Source organism: Oncorhynchus keta, chromosome 18 (assembly GCF_023373465.1).
Source record: "Oncorhynchus keta strain PuntledgeMale-10-30-2019 chromosome 18, Oket_V2, whole genome shotgun sequence".
NCBI classification, from domain to species: domain Eukaryota; kingdom Metazoa; phylum Chordata; class Actinopteri; order Salmoniformes; family Salmonidae; genus Oncorhynchus; species Oncorhynchus keta.
In genome coordinates this window covers 7,256,024-7,269,236 of record NC_068438.1, presented here as the reverse complement: position 1 = coordinate 7,269,236, position 13,213 = coordinate 7,256,024, and the positions used below count along the sequence as shown (strand labels likewise).

The 13,213-nt window shown below is 43.7% G+C and overlaps 1 protein-coding gene across 2 annotated transcripts in view; it reads left to right on the top strand.

Moving 5' to 3' along the window:
• Nucleotides 1-816: 816 nt before the first annotated feature.
• The window catches only part of LOC118397157 (sodium channel subunit beta-4), a 28,492-nt gene continuing 16,095 nt past the window's right edge, over nucleotides 817-13,213 (top strand). Inside the window, exon 1 of one of the 2 annotated variants that reach the window (XM_035791653.2) lies at nucleotides 817-1,654. In XM_035791653.2, coding sequence (XP_035647546.1) covers nucleotides 1,561-1,654 — 94 coding nt within the window. In that variant the 5' untranslated portion in view covers nucleotides 817-1,560. The remainder of the gene's footprint in view (nucleotides 1,655-13,213) is intronic. The other variant, XM_035791652.2, reaches the window with a different exon arrangement.

Genomic DNA, 13,213 nt, shown 5'->3' with positions numbered 1-13,213 from the left:
TCAATCATATGGGTGACAGGGTGGGGGTGGGAGAGAGGCAGAGCGCGAGGCATGGGCAGTCAAGTTCAAAGCAACATGTACAGGCCTTTCTTAAACGTTGGTTATTTTAGTGGTATTTCACTGATTTCGTCATTTTTTGGAGAGTTTGTTGATAGAGTGAAACGCGTTTGTGACAAAGTATCAACAGATGCGACAGAGATGTTTTAGCAGGACTATGAAGACCCATACAATCTGAACATGTGTCAATAATGGCATGTTACTGTGCATGCATGCACATCAATTATCTGGCATCGCATCTGATCCGGTAGTTGACCTCAGTGACTTCACTGGTCACAGCCTGCATTGCAGGAACCCCTCGGTTTTTAAAACTCACAGAGAGAAAAAATGAACTCTCTTTGTTCGAAATCCAACTGGATTGAACAAGAACTGATTGAATGGTACATATAGGGGGAATTAGATGAGTCATGGAATGGTACATGTAGGGGGAATTAGATGAGTCATGGAGACAAAACACAAGTGTGTGTGGCTAGGTGAAATAAAAGCAGCTTTCAAGGAAAAGTCATGATTCTAAAATATTTGGAAAGTTGATGGAGAGTGGTGGGAGGTGATCCAGGATGGAGGGGGGTATAGATGGCAGTGTACCCAGAGAAACCCCCCTAAACCCGGCAACGGGCGCAGTGATAGACAGGGTGGGTTGCAGGACCCTCTAGTGTGAGATAGCCCCCAGATGCAATCAGGCTGAAGGTCCCCATTCAACTCCTCTCCTCTCCCATCCCTCCCCCTCCCCTCTTTCCCTCCAGCTCGCTCACTCTGTCCTCCATGCCTCTGCTGCAGTGGCTCTCCCTCCCCGCTCATTCCTCCCTGTGCCGGCTAGGGAGACACATACCGCCTGCTGCCTGCTGCCTTTCTGCCTGAGCTCCAGGCTCTGCTGTCCTCGCCGCTCCCTCCCCCCACATGCAGCTCTCCGTAAGGGGCAACGCTGACATCCCCCGACTGCCTCCACAGCTCCATTGCTCTGCGGTGCAGATGCTCGCTCTCTCTGAGTGAGTTTTTTTTCCCTCTCCTCTGCTTGCTCTAGCTCTCAGGCTGAGGGATTCAGCCTGTGTCGGCGAGTGAGAGTGAGCGACTGAAGCAAAGAGAGAGAAAGAGAGCCTGGATCAGGTGCAGGAGCCTTCCCTTCGTCTGTCTCTTTCTGTTACTCTCTCTTTCTGTCTCCAGCCTGGCCAGCCTGTCTCCAGCCTGGCACATACAGAAGGGTAGACAGGACTCATAATCCAGGAATAAGCCATCAATTCACTCTTCTTCTCTGGGACTCACCGCAAAGGAGGGAGAAGAGGAGGGAGACAATCACAGCAGGACTTTGCAGACTGACAAGTCTTGCGTTTTTATTTCTTTGCTCGCTCTGCGTCCCACCTCACCCTGCCCCTCCCCTCTATCCCACCCGCACCCCTACTTGCTCCAGCCAACACACACACACCCAGAGTGTGTATCCAGGGGAGGACTGACAGACATACAGATAAACAGACGGACTGACAGATTGCCAGACGGACCCAGTAGGATATGGAGTCCAAAGGAAGCGGCAGGTTCACTATGTCCAGGTGTTTGCGCTCAGGAGACACCGTCCATGCAAGTGTTGTCGTCACACTTCTGCTCGGTGAGTCCAAAAGCTGACTTTATACTGGCATTTTTCGTCTCCTCTCTCTAACTCTCTCTTGCTCAATCCCTTTATCTCTCTCTCTCTCTCTCTCTCTGCACCCGTCTCCCTCAATCTACCCCTGGGGTGCCAGCCAAATCACTGCAGGTTCTGCCGAGCTTGCAGAAATGTGTCCGACGCTGGAGGACAGGGTTGCATGCTCATTTACTTGTTGCTTGTAAGGCAGGAGGTTTATTTGCTTACACGGCTCATGCTTTTCTATATCGGGAGACTCAGAGTCATGTGTTTTAGCCAGGTCAGGGCAGCAAGTGCTGCATCTTGCTATTTCACTAAGAGAGTGAGTGGAGGGGATGAATTTGAGATAGAAAGGCGTAGATCCAGAGTCAATAAGAGGATGCCGGTTACAATGGATCCTGTTTAGCGCAAGTGGAATTATGGGCACTGCCAATGGACCCTGCTAAGTCAATGAGTGTCATAATGTCCAATGTTTACATCTTTAGGGGGGAATGGCCCATGGGACAAGACAATATTCATCTAGATGAGGCAGTGGGATGGAATTTGTCGTGTGAGGAACACAGTGTGGTTGTCAAAAGACAGCCCTTTACGCTGTCTTCTCATCAGAGGAACCAGCGATGCAGATTCAACTACGCACTTCATTCTGTCACGGTACATTTACACATATCACTTAATCAGGGACATATTTAACTTATACAGCTGACGGGGTGAAGTGTAAGGTCTTACTACAGTGAGGGAAGTGTATAGGAATATATGGAGGAATATCTTATTTTTGGGGAAAATATATTTTTTGGGGGGGAAAAATATATTTAAATACATATTTTTTAAAGTCAGATAAGGAGCAGGCTGGATCAATAACTACTCAAATCATAGGATATCCATCCATTCACATTCTCCTCTGTTTATTATCCTTTTAACGTGTTTCGTTTAGCTATGTACAGACTAGTGTGACCACTTAACAATGATCCAACAACCACATGATACCCTACATTTGTATGTCTGGGTGATATGGTACGTTATGATGCACATTGCTCTATAGGTTTGCTTTGTAGTAGAGTACCTGACTGCTTTCTACACATAGTGCTGTACAATGTACAGTAATACAATATAGTTACTCAAGCTTTAGACCAACTAAATCCCATGTATTTGAGAATCCACACATGATCATACAGTTTGTTAACGCTAATTGTTAGCCCCTACTGTAATATGGACACAATTCTTAGCGGGGTAACCCTAAGACTCCTCAGCATCTTTTGAGGTGAGTGCCTTATTGACATCAACCCACCAATCAAATAAGAGCAAGGTCACAAGATTTCACAAAACATCTTAAAGCAAGTTTTTGAAGATTGGGTTCCAGGCCTACAGTAGGGCAAGCCAACCCCCCGAGCCATCCATCAGAGACCAGGGAAGGATTTATAATGTTGTTGGCATGTTTGTGTGCCTGTATGTCCCATATAATATCATTAGATCCTATGGTCATTCTACATTGGCAGAGTGGAGAGAGAGAATACTAGACTACAGTATGAGCGATGTTAGCTGGTAGACTTGTTCTTTACATCAGGTGATGGGTAGAAGGTCAGGGAATTAGGACATCCTAGTTGCACATCAGAATTTAGCCAAACACAAAACACAACAACATGAGGCTTGAAGATGCACTCTCAAACTTTAGTATAATTTCAGCCAGTAGTTTTGAAAGTGGTGCTCATGAGCCAAATGTGGTCCCCGTTTTGTGTGTACTACGTCATCCAATTGTGTACTATGTCATCCATTTCATATGATACATTACGTCCTGAATTTCTTTTTAATTTTTTTTTTGCAATTTGTATTAAGTTACAATTCCAATTTGTACTATGTGTTACAAATTTGTTGTGCTTAATTAAAGATGCAATACTTAACTTTTTGGGCGACCTGACCAAATTCACAAAGAAATGTGAGATTTGTCATTCTCGTAGAAAGCAAGTCTAAGAAGTGGTAGATCTGTTCTATGTGTGCTATTCCTAAGCTTCTTGTTCTTAAGTGTAGTTTTTTGCGTCTTTTACTTTCGGTTCTGTACACCAGCTTGAAACAGCTGAAACATTTTTGAAGGGGATTATTGAACAAATATTTCACAGCAGTTTAGATGGTACTTTGATTGTGTCACGACGTGACCCTTTTGGGTGTATATCGTGGCTCCTCCCCTCTCCCACTCTCTCTCCCACCTCAGGTTTTACAGCGGTCATAAATTCCTGGTAGAAACTCTCTTTGCTGCCATGGAATATTGAGAGGAAAGAAACCTCTGGGAGACTAAAGAGCTTTTCTGGCCAAAACTCCTAATCCATAAAATTTCAGAATTAAACAATATTTCTATTTTTGAGAATGTGGGAATGGTCCGTGGGTATTTTATGTCAAAGATGTTTTACATTTGTGACCCCAGGAAGTAGGAGGCAGTAGGACACGATAACAATATCTCTGGAAGTGTACATTCCTCAGTTATTAGTTTTCTACCTGAATGTTGTGTAAAATATATGATTCAATATGAAACTATTTGTGAGAAGATGTAATGTGATGTTGACCTTTTAAACAAGATACTTGTTTCGGTATAAAATTTTAACTAGCCAGTGGTCATGCCCCCGTGACGCCAGACATTACGTTAGGCATCATGGTACAGCCTCTTCTTCTATAAAAAGCAACTTCCGACAACATTTACATTAGACAGCGTGCAGCGGTGGAAACACCGCTGACAAACGGAATGGTTAAGAAATCTACAAACTAAAGTCAGAGAACATCAAGACAGAGTCCCCACGTTGAAATGACTACAACACGATAGACCATGAGACCAGAAAAGTATGGAGTGGTAGCTCCATGTGAAATGGTTAAGAACTACAACTCTACAGGCCGAGGAGACCATACAGCATGTAGCGTTGGTACACGGCTAGAAATTGTGAAACTCTAAACCATTTCCACAGCAGGAGCAAATCTTAGACGAGGCCTTTTCAGTCTGTAGCTGGAAATGTACATAGCCTAGGACGAAGAATACGACAACCGCTGAAACACCTATTCTCTGCGACAACATGGGTACGCCTGACGTATCCATTAGAAACGCAACCAGAGGCTTTTCTGTCGACTCTCTCCAGCAGATGGACCGGCGACCACAGAGAGAGACAACAAGACAGACGCACGTAAATATGTCAATTGCAATTTCTTTTCGAATGAGCGGTTGTTCATATTTAAAGTATTAGCCATTTCTATGGGTGTAGATATCAGCTATGAGTCTCCAACACTTGAGCATTCCACACCCCCTTTCCTTTGTCTACCAAGCCGTTATATCGGTTTCGTCCACTAGGGACTTTTCCTTGGGTCATGTTTAGTACCCAATGCATAACTAATGGTGTGTTTATCATGCATTTCTGTGATTGATTAAGTTCGTTATAGAAAATAAATAATTAAGCCAATTTGTATGTCGCTGATTCATGATTCTATGCTAGGGTTCGTTCAGATATCCAAGGGTTTGCGACATTCGGTAATGACACTGATGAAGTACAATTCATTAATAAGCGACTGTTTTGATAATATATGAAAATATCTGAAGAGTTGTATTTGGGAAAATGACACAATACAAACAAAATAAATTCCGTGGTGCCCTGACATTCTATTCAATTAAAGTTACATGATTAGTTTAATCACGTAATTAAATTACACATAGAGGGGGGAAAAAAAAACTTTATTTAACCAGGTAGGCCAGTGATTGGTAAGCTGCTCTGACTGCTGACGCTTATAGTTAGAGAATTAGATATAAGTCTCCAACTTCAGTGATGTTTGCAATTCGTTCCAGTCATTGGCAGCAGATAACTAGAAGGAAAGGCAGCCAAAGTAGGTGTTGGATTTGGGGACGACTCGTGAAATATATCTGCTGGAACGCGTGCTACGGGTGGGTGTTGCTATGGTGACCAGTGAGCTGAGATAAGACGGAGCTTTACCTAGCAAAGACTTATAGATGACCTGGAGCCAGTGGGTTTGGCGATGAATATGTAGCGAGGACCAGCCAACGAGAGCATACAGGTTGCAGTAGTGGGTAGTATGTTGTGAAATAGAATGCCGATTCTAGATTTAACTTTGGATTGGAGATGCTTAATGTGAGTCTGGAAGGAGAGTTTACAGTCTAGCCAGACACCTCGGTATTTATAGCTGTCCACATACTCTAAGTTGGAACCGTCCAGAGTAGTGATGCTAGTCAGTTGGGCAGTTGTGGGCAGCGATCGGTTGAAGAGCATGCATTTTGTTTTACTAACATTTAAGAGCAGTTGGTGGCCAGGCAAGGAGTGTTGTATGGCGTTAAACTCGTTTGGAGGTGTGTTAACACAGTGTCCAAAGAAGTGCCAGATGTATACCGAATAGTGTCATCTGCTTAGTGGTGGATCAAAGAATCACCCGCAGCAAGAGCGACGTCATTGATATAAACAAAGAAAAGAGTCGACCCAAGAATTGAACCCTGTGGCACCCCCATAGAGACTGCCAGAGGGCCGGACAACAGGCCCTCCGATTTTACACACTGAACTCTATCTGAGAAATAGTTAGTTAACCAGGCGAGGCAGTCATTAGAGAAACCAAGGCTGTTGAGTCTGCCAATAAGAATACTTTGATTGACAGAGCCTTGGCCAGGTCGATGAAGGCAACTGCACAGTACTGTCTTTTATCGATGATGGTTATGATATCGTTAAGGACCTTGAGTGTGGCTGAGGTGCACCCGTGACCAGCTAGGAAACCAGATTGCATAGCGGAGAAGGTACGGTGGGATACAAAATGGTTGGTGATCTGTTTGTTCACTTGACTTTCGAAGACTTTAGAAAGGCAGGGCAGGATGGTATAGGTCTGTAACAGTTTGGGTCTAGAGTGTCTCCCCCTTTGAAGACGGGGATGTCAGCGACCGCTTTCCAATTTGATAATGTACAGTCTTCACATTTAATGGTAGTCAACGTCATGCACATTCTGAATGCTTGTTTTGTCACATAAACTGAAATTATGCAAACTATTCAATTTTTTTGCAACAAGGAAATGGCAGGGCAATTTCTGCATATTGCACCTTTAAGATCCTGGAGTGAATCTTTACGAAGGGCTGTGCAGTCCTGATGAAAAACCAAGCCCCTTCTCATCTGTGTGTTTGTTTGCACTAGAAGTGAGAGAGCAGGGGTGAAATAGCCAACATCTTTTCTGGCATTACCAACTTCATCTATTTTTATTGTAAGTCTAATGGAGAAAAACAACTCTCAGCCTCAGAAAGACCAATGGGTAATTAACGTAGGGTAGAGTGGGGTAAATTTCTTTACATTGGGCATCACAACGTCAAGGGAAATGTTGTATTCTTTTTAACTAATATATCTACATATAGTTCAGGATGTGTGTGTATCCCTGGGAATAATCAGAATTTGTGTAAATATAACAGTTATGATTACATACAGTTGAAGTCGGAAGTTTACATACACTTAGGTTGGAGTCATTAAAACTCGTTTTTCAACCACTTCACAAATGACTTGTTAACAAACTATAGTTTTGGCAAGTCGGTTAAGATATCCACTTTGTGCATGACACAAGTCATTTTTTCAACAATTGTTTACAGACAGATTATTTCACGTACAATTCACTGAATCACAATTCCAGTTGGTCAGAAGTTTACATACATTAAGTTGACTGTGCCTTTAAACAGCTTGGAAAATTCCAGAAAATTATGTCATGGCTTTAGAAGCTTCTTGACATCATTTGAGTCAACTGGACGAGTGCCTCTTTGCTTGACATCATGGAAAAATCAAAGGAAATCAGCCAAGACCTCAGAAAAAAAATTGTAGACCTCCACAAGTCTGGTTCATCCTTGGTAGCAATGTCCAAATGCCTGAAAGTACCACGTTCATCTGTACAATAGTACTCAAGAATAACACCATGGGACCACGCAGCAGTCATACGGCTCAGGAAGGAGATGTGATCTGTCTCCTAGAGATGAACGTACTTTTGTGCGAAAAGTGCAAATCAATCCCAGAACAACAGCAAAGGACCTCCAGATTCTGGAGGAAACAGGTACAAAAGTCTCTATATCCACAGTAAAATAAGTCCTTTATCAACATAACCTGAAATGCAGTTCAGCAAGGAAGAAGCCACCCCTCAAAAACCACCATAAAAAAGCCAGACTACGGTTTGCAACTGCACATAGGGACAAAGATCGTACTTTTTGGAGAAATTGCCTTTGGTCTGATTAAATTAAATTAGAACTGTTTGGTCATAATGACCATCGTTTTGTTTGGAGTTAAAAGGAAACCGAAGAACACCATCCCAACCGTGATTCACGGGGGTGGCACCATCATGTTGATGAGATGAGATAAGGGAGGTAAATGCCAAAAAGGCCATGGTGGCGAGGTGAATACAGTATATACATTTGAAGTGGGTGAAATAGTATGTAAATATTACTAAAGTGTCCAGTGTCCAATAACTATATGTAATTTAAATAGGGCAGCAGTCTCTAAGGTGCAAGATAGAGTACCGGTTGGTAGCCGGCTAGTAACAGTGACTAAAGTTCAGGGCAGGGTACAAGGTGGATGCCAAGGGGCAAGTTGAGCCATTGGCTACCATACCCCATACAAATTATGATTATATTTTGTCAGTTTTATGCATAATATGCGAGATAGTGCATTTTGTATAGGTACAGAACAGACATGCCCTGTGTATGCATATGTAAAACAAGCAGCGGTTTAGCCCCCCTTGAGGTTCATGAGAGTGCAGCCAAGAAAAGGAGAGAAGGGAAGAAGAGCATTCGAGCAGCAGCAAATTATGAAAAAATAGACTGAATGACACTGAAGGGGTACATTGACAAAAAAAATAAACAAACATACCTGGACGAAAGAGAGGCTATGATAGAGTAGCAGAGGCACATAAGGTCTTATCTGATGACATGGAGTCTGAGCTTGCTAAACATATCAATAATTTTTCAGACCAGTTTCATCGTCTGTTCTACTTCGGTTCAACGTAATTTCATTGAAATGACATGGAAACAACAGTGATGGCGCTGAACAACAAAGATGGCGCTGAAGTGGATGGCTGACGTTTTTCTCCTGACAAATTGTGCTATTTTGTTCATTTTTTTGCGTTGTTTGTAACTTAATCTTTTCCTTATTTTTGTACATTATGTTGCTGCTACCGTCTCTTATGACCAAAAATAACTTATGGACATCAGAACAGTGATTATTCACAACGAACTGGAAGAAGATTTTTCCTTTAACGAGTCCAACGAGAAGGATATATTGCTCTCCCGGGAACAGGCCCAAATCCCTGTCATTTGGGTGAAGAAAAGATGGAGGATTAGAGGACGCAGATTGGGCTGCCTTCTGAGAATCCGTAGGCGAACGAGTAAACTCCCACTTCCTTCTGTTGTACTTGCTAACATTCAATCATTGGAAGAAAAACAAATGATGACCAACGATTACGATTATCCTACCAGCGGGACATTAAGAACTGCCAATATCTTATTTTTTACCGAGTCGTGGCTGAACGACGACATGGAAAATATAAAGCTGCCGGGATTTTCCATGCACCGGCAGAGCAGAGATGCTACATCTCGTAAGACGAGGGGTGTGGGTGTGTGTGTCTTCTTGTCAATAACAGCTGGTGCGCAATGTCTAATATTAAATAAGTCTCAAGGTATTGCTCGCCTGAGGTAGAGTATCTTATGATAAGCTGTAGACCACACTGTCTACCAAGCGAGTTCTCATCTATATTTTTAGTAGCCATCTATTTACCACCACAGACCAATGCTGGCACTAAGACCGCACTCAACCAACTCTATAGGGCCATAAGCAAACAACAAAATGCTCATCCAGAAGTGGCACTCTTAGTGACCAGGAACTTTAAAGCAAACAAACTTAAATCAGTTTAATAAAAGTTTTACCAGCATGTCACGTGCAACCAGATGGAAAACAACTCTACACCACCTTTACTCCACACACAGAGATGGATACAAATGTGGATAGTACGCTACAGGACTGTTTTGTTAGCACAGACTGGAATATGTTCCGGGATTCATCCAATGGCATTGAGGAGTACACCACCTCAGTCACCGGCTTCATCAATAAGTACATCGACGACGTCGGCCCCACAGTGACCATACGTACATATCCCAACCAGAAGCCATGGATTACAGGCAACATCCACATTGAGCTAAAGACTGGAGCTGCCGCTTTCAAAGAGCGAGACACTAATCCGACTATGCCCTCAAACAAACCATCAAACAAGCAAAGCGTCAATACAGGATTAAGATTGAATCCTACTACACCGGCTCTTACGCTCATCGGATGTGGCAGGGCTTGACAACTATTACGGACGACAAAGAAACCCAGACGTGAGCTGCCCAGTGACACGAGCCTACCAGACAAGCTAAATGCTTTTTATGCTCGCTTTCAGGCAAGCAACACTGAAGCATGCACGAGAACATCAGCTGTTCTGGATGACTGTGTGACAACACCCTCGGTAGCTGATGGGTAGCTGATGTGAGCAAAACCTTTAAACAGGTCAACATTCACAAAGCCACGGGGCCAGATGGATTACCAGGGCGTGTACTCAAAGCATGGGCAGAACAACTGGCAAGTGTCTTCACTGACATTTTCAACCTCTCCCTGACTGAGTCTGTAATACCTACATGTTTCATGCAGACCACCATAGTCCCTGCGCCCAAGGAAGCGAAGGTAAACTGCCTAAATGATTACTGCCCCATCGCCCTCACGTCGGTAGCCATGAAGTGCTTTGAAACGCCGGTCATGGCTCACATCAACAGCATCCTCCCAGATACCCTAGACCCACTCCAATTCGCAGACCACCGCAACAGATCCACAGATGACCCAATCTCAATCGCACTCCACACTACCCTTCCCCACCTGGACAAAAGGAACACCTATGTGACAATGTTGTTCATTGACTACAGCTCAGCATAGTCACTATGGTTTTGGTACTATGGTGACAACACCATAGTGCCCACGAAGTGCACCACTAAGCCTAAACACCACGGGCCTAAACACCTCAGATCCACAGACGAACTTCATAGTTTTGAGGTCTTCACTATTATTCTACAATGTAGAAAATAGTACAAATAAAGAAAAACCCTTGAATGAGTAGGTGTGTCCAAACATTTGACTGGTTCTGTATGTATTTACATTCTGACATTGGTCGTATTGATATTTACTAATTCATTCATTTCAATGTTTTGTTTTGTACTGTGCGTCCTGTTTTGTTCTGTGGAGCTGGCATCCCAAGCATTTCGCTGCACCTGCGATAGCATCTGCTAAATATCTGCACGTGACCAACAACATTGGATTTGATTAGATTATTATTATTTTTTAATTCTAAGCGTGTATTTTTAACTTGAAGCTCCATTCAGCTCCCTTTTATGAAAGTCAAGTTTGCAGGATCAGACTGGGTGGATATGTGGTTGGGTCTGCGATCAGATAACGCTGACCATTACCAAGGCATTGAATTCCTGGAGGGGCTAGTGATGCTTTATCTCTGAAATAGCCATGTAAACTACCCCGGTGGATATCTGTTGGATGTCTGTCGCGTAGCTAAAAATACAGTCGATTTTAAGCCGCTCAAATCATGTACACACACATGACGTCCTAGAAATACCTGGGGTTTATTGACTCCTGAGATAATGCACTGGCATGCCAAGTCTTGGGAGGTCAAGACTTTGATCATGTATTATGGTGTAGCATTTGACTCTAGGGGTTACAATGGGGGAAGGGGGGGTCCTTTCTCTTCCTAGCTGCACCTGTCCTCTTAGCCCACTAAGGGTCTGGCCTTTTCAGAGGTTCATTGGTACGGCTTGTGATGATGGCTTGTTAAAGTTGTTGTGAATGGAAATGGCGTTGGGAAGGGATGTGTTTGTGTGTGTGCGAGTGTGTGTGCGTTCGTTCGCGTCCGTGTGTCTGTGAGCGCGTGAATGCTTGCGTGTAGGTTAACAATTGTGTGTAAATGTGTGTTTGCATGTAAGTGCTGAGGCATGTGCATTTAATGATCGCTGTGTGTGACAAGTGTGAGGCGGGTGTTATAGAAAGGGTGTCCTGGTTATGAGCTCGTGTTGATCCACAGATTAGTCTGGACTGCGCCACGGTCATGGGGTGTTCAACCCGTACTCGTCTTAAGCTACCCTTGCTAATACCTACATCCACACCCCGATCTGATGTCATAACCTCTTCAGACACACACGACCCTTACAGGCCGAATAGTTACTACAGCCCTGCCAAAACCGCAAGAATCCCCCTCCACACACACACACACACACACACACACACACACACACACACACACACACACACACACACACACACACACACACACACACACACACACACACACACACACACACACACACACACACACACACACACACACACACACACACACACACACACACACACACACACGCACGCAGGCAGGCACAGGTAGAGTGAGAGCGAGTGACACACAGTTTTGAATGTCACCAACCCTCACCCACATACAGATATGTACTCCCCAGACCACACACGGACACTCACCACTCCTCCCCTGTGTAGTGTTGCTGCACCGTGCTGACGGCCTGTACATAGCAATGTGTTGTAATACTAACACCATGTGCGGGCATCGTTTGCGACATTGAAGTACATGGATTAGTGTGTAACAATAGACTCCTTGCTGTGATCCGTTGTTATAATGTGAGACCGAAACACTGCAGTGGCACTTGTTTTTGTATTGCACACCTGCTGATGGGATGATTTGAATTGCTGTACTAAAATCACAGGTGGTTGGGCCATGGTTGGGCCATTTAGATTTACTGGAGGATTATGTATGTCAAGGTTGCGAGGGCATGTTTGACGACTTCATGAATTAAGGTACCTTGGGAGAATAAGTTAGATTGTAATTTATTTGAACGAGGACTGCATCAATGTTTTTCTTGGATATTTCCTAAAAACCAGTCCAAATGAACCAGAAAGACATTTATAGCAGTTCAATTTTCCTTTTGTATGAAGGGTACGTTCTAGTAATCGTCAAGAGATCTCCCATGTAGGTTACAAGGGAAATGAGTTATGCCTGTAAATTGAGAGCCTGAATGCAGCACATAGAAGGTATACACCGAAGGGTCACGGCTGAGGAGTTGATTTAAGGCAGATGTTTGAATGAATTCCTATCCCTGGGGTTGGTGGGCGCTTGCTATGGTGTATGGGTCTATTGTGGACTTGAATTCGTGTGTCTTCCTGTTTTGAAATAAGTTGCACAATGCCTCATGTGTGCTAACACAGTATGGCACAGTCCCACTGGAATTGGAAACCATTTCTAAAGATAGCGATAAAGGATGATGCTCAACAAAAAATGCTTAGATAAATGATCTCTATAATGGCATCCAGAACCATTATGCTCCGCCTTCAGTGTTCTATGATTAAGTTAGATCACAGCTAAAGGTAGACTTGGCAACCTCGATTGACTCTTCCCAAAGTGGCAATGCCCAAAGGGAGGGCACATATTGGGAAATTGGAGAAATCCAAATTCTGTTCTTGTTCTAAT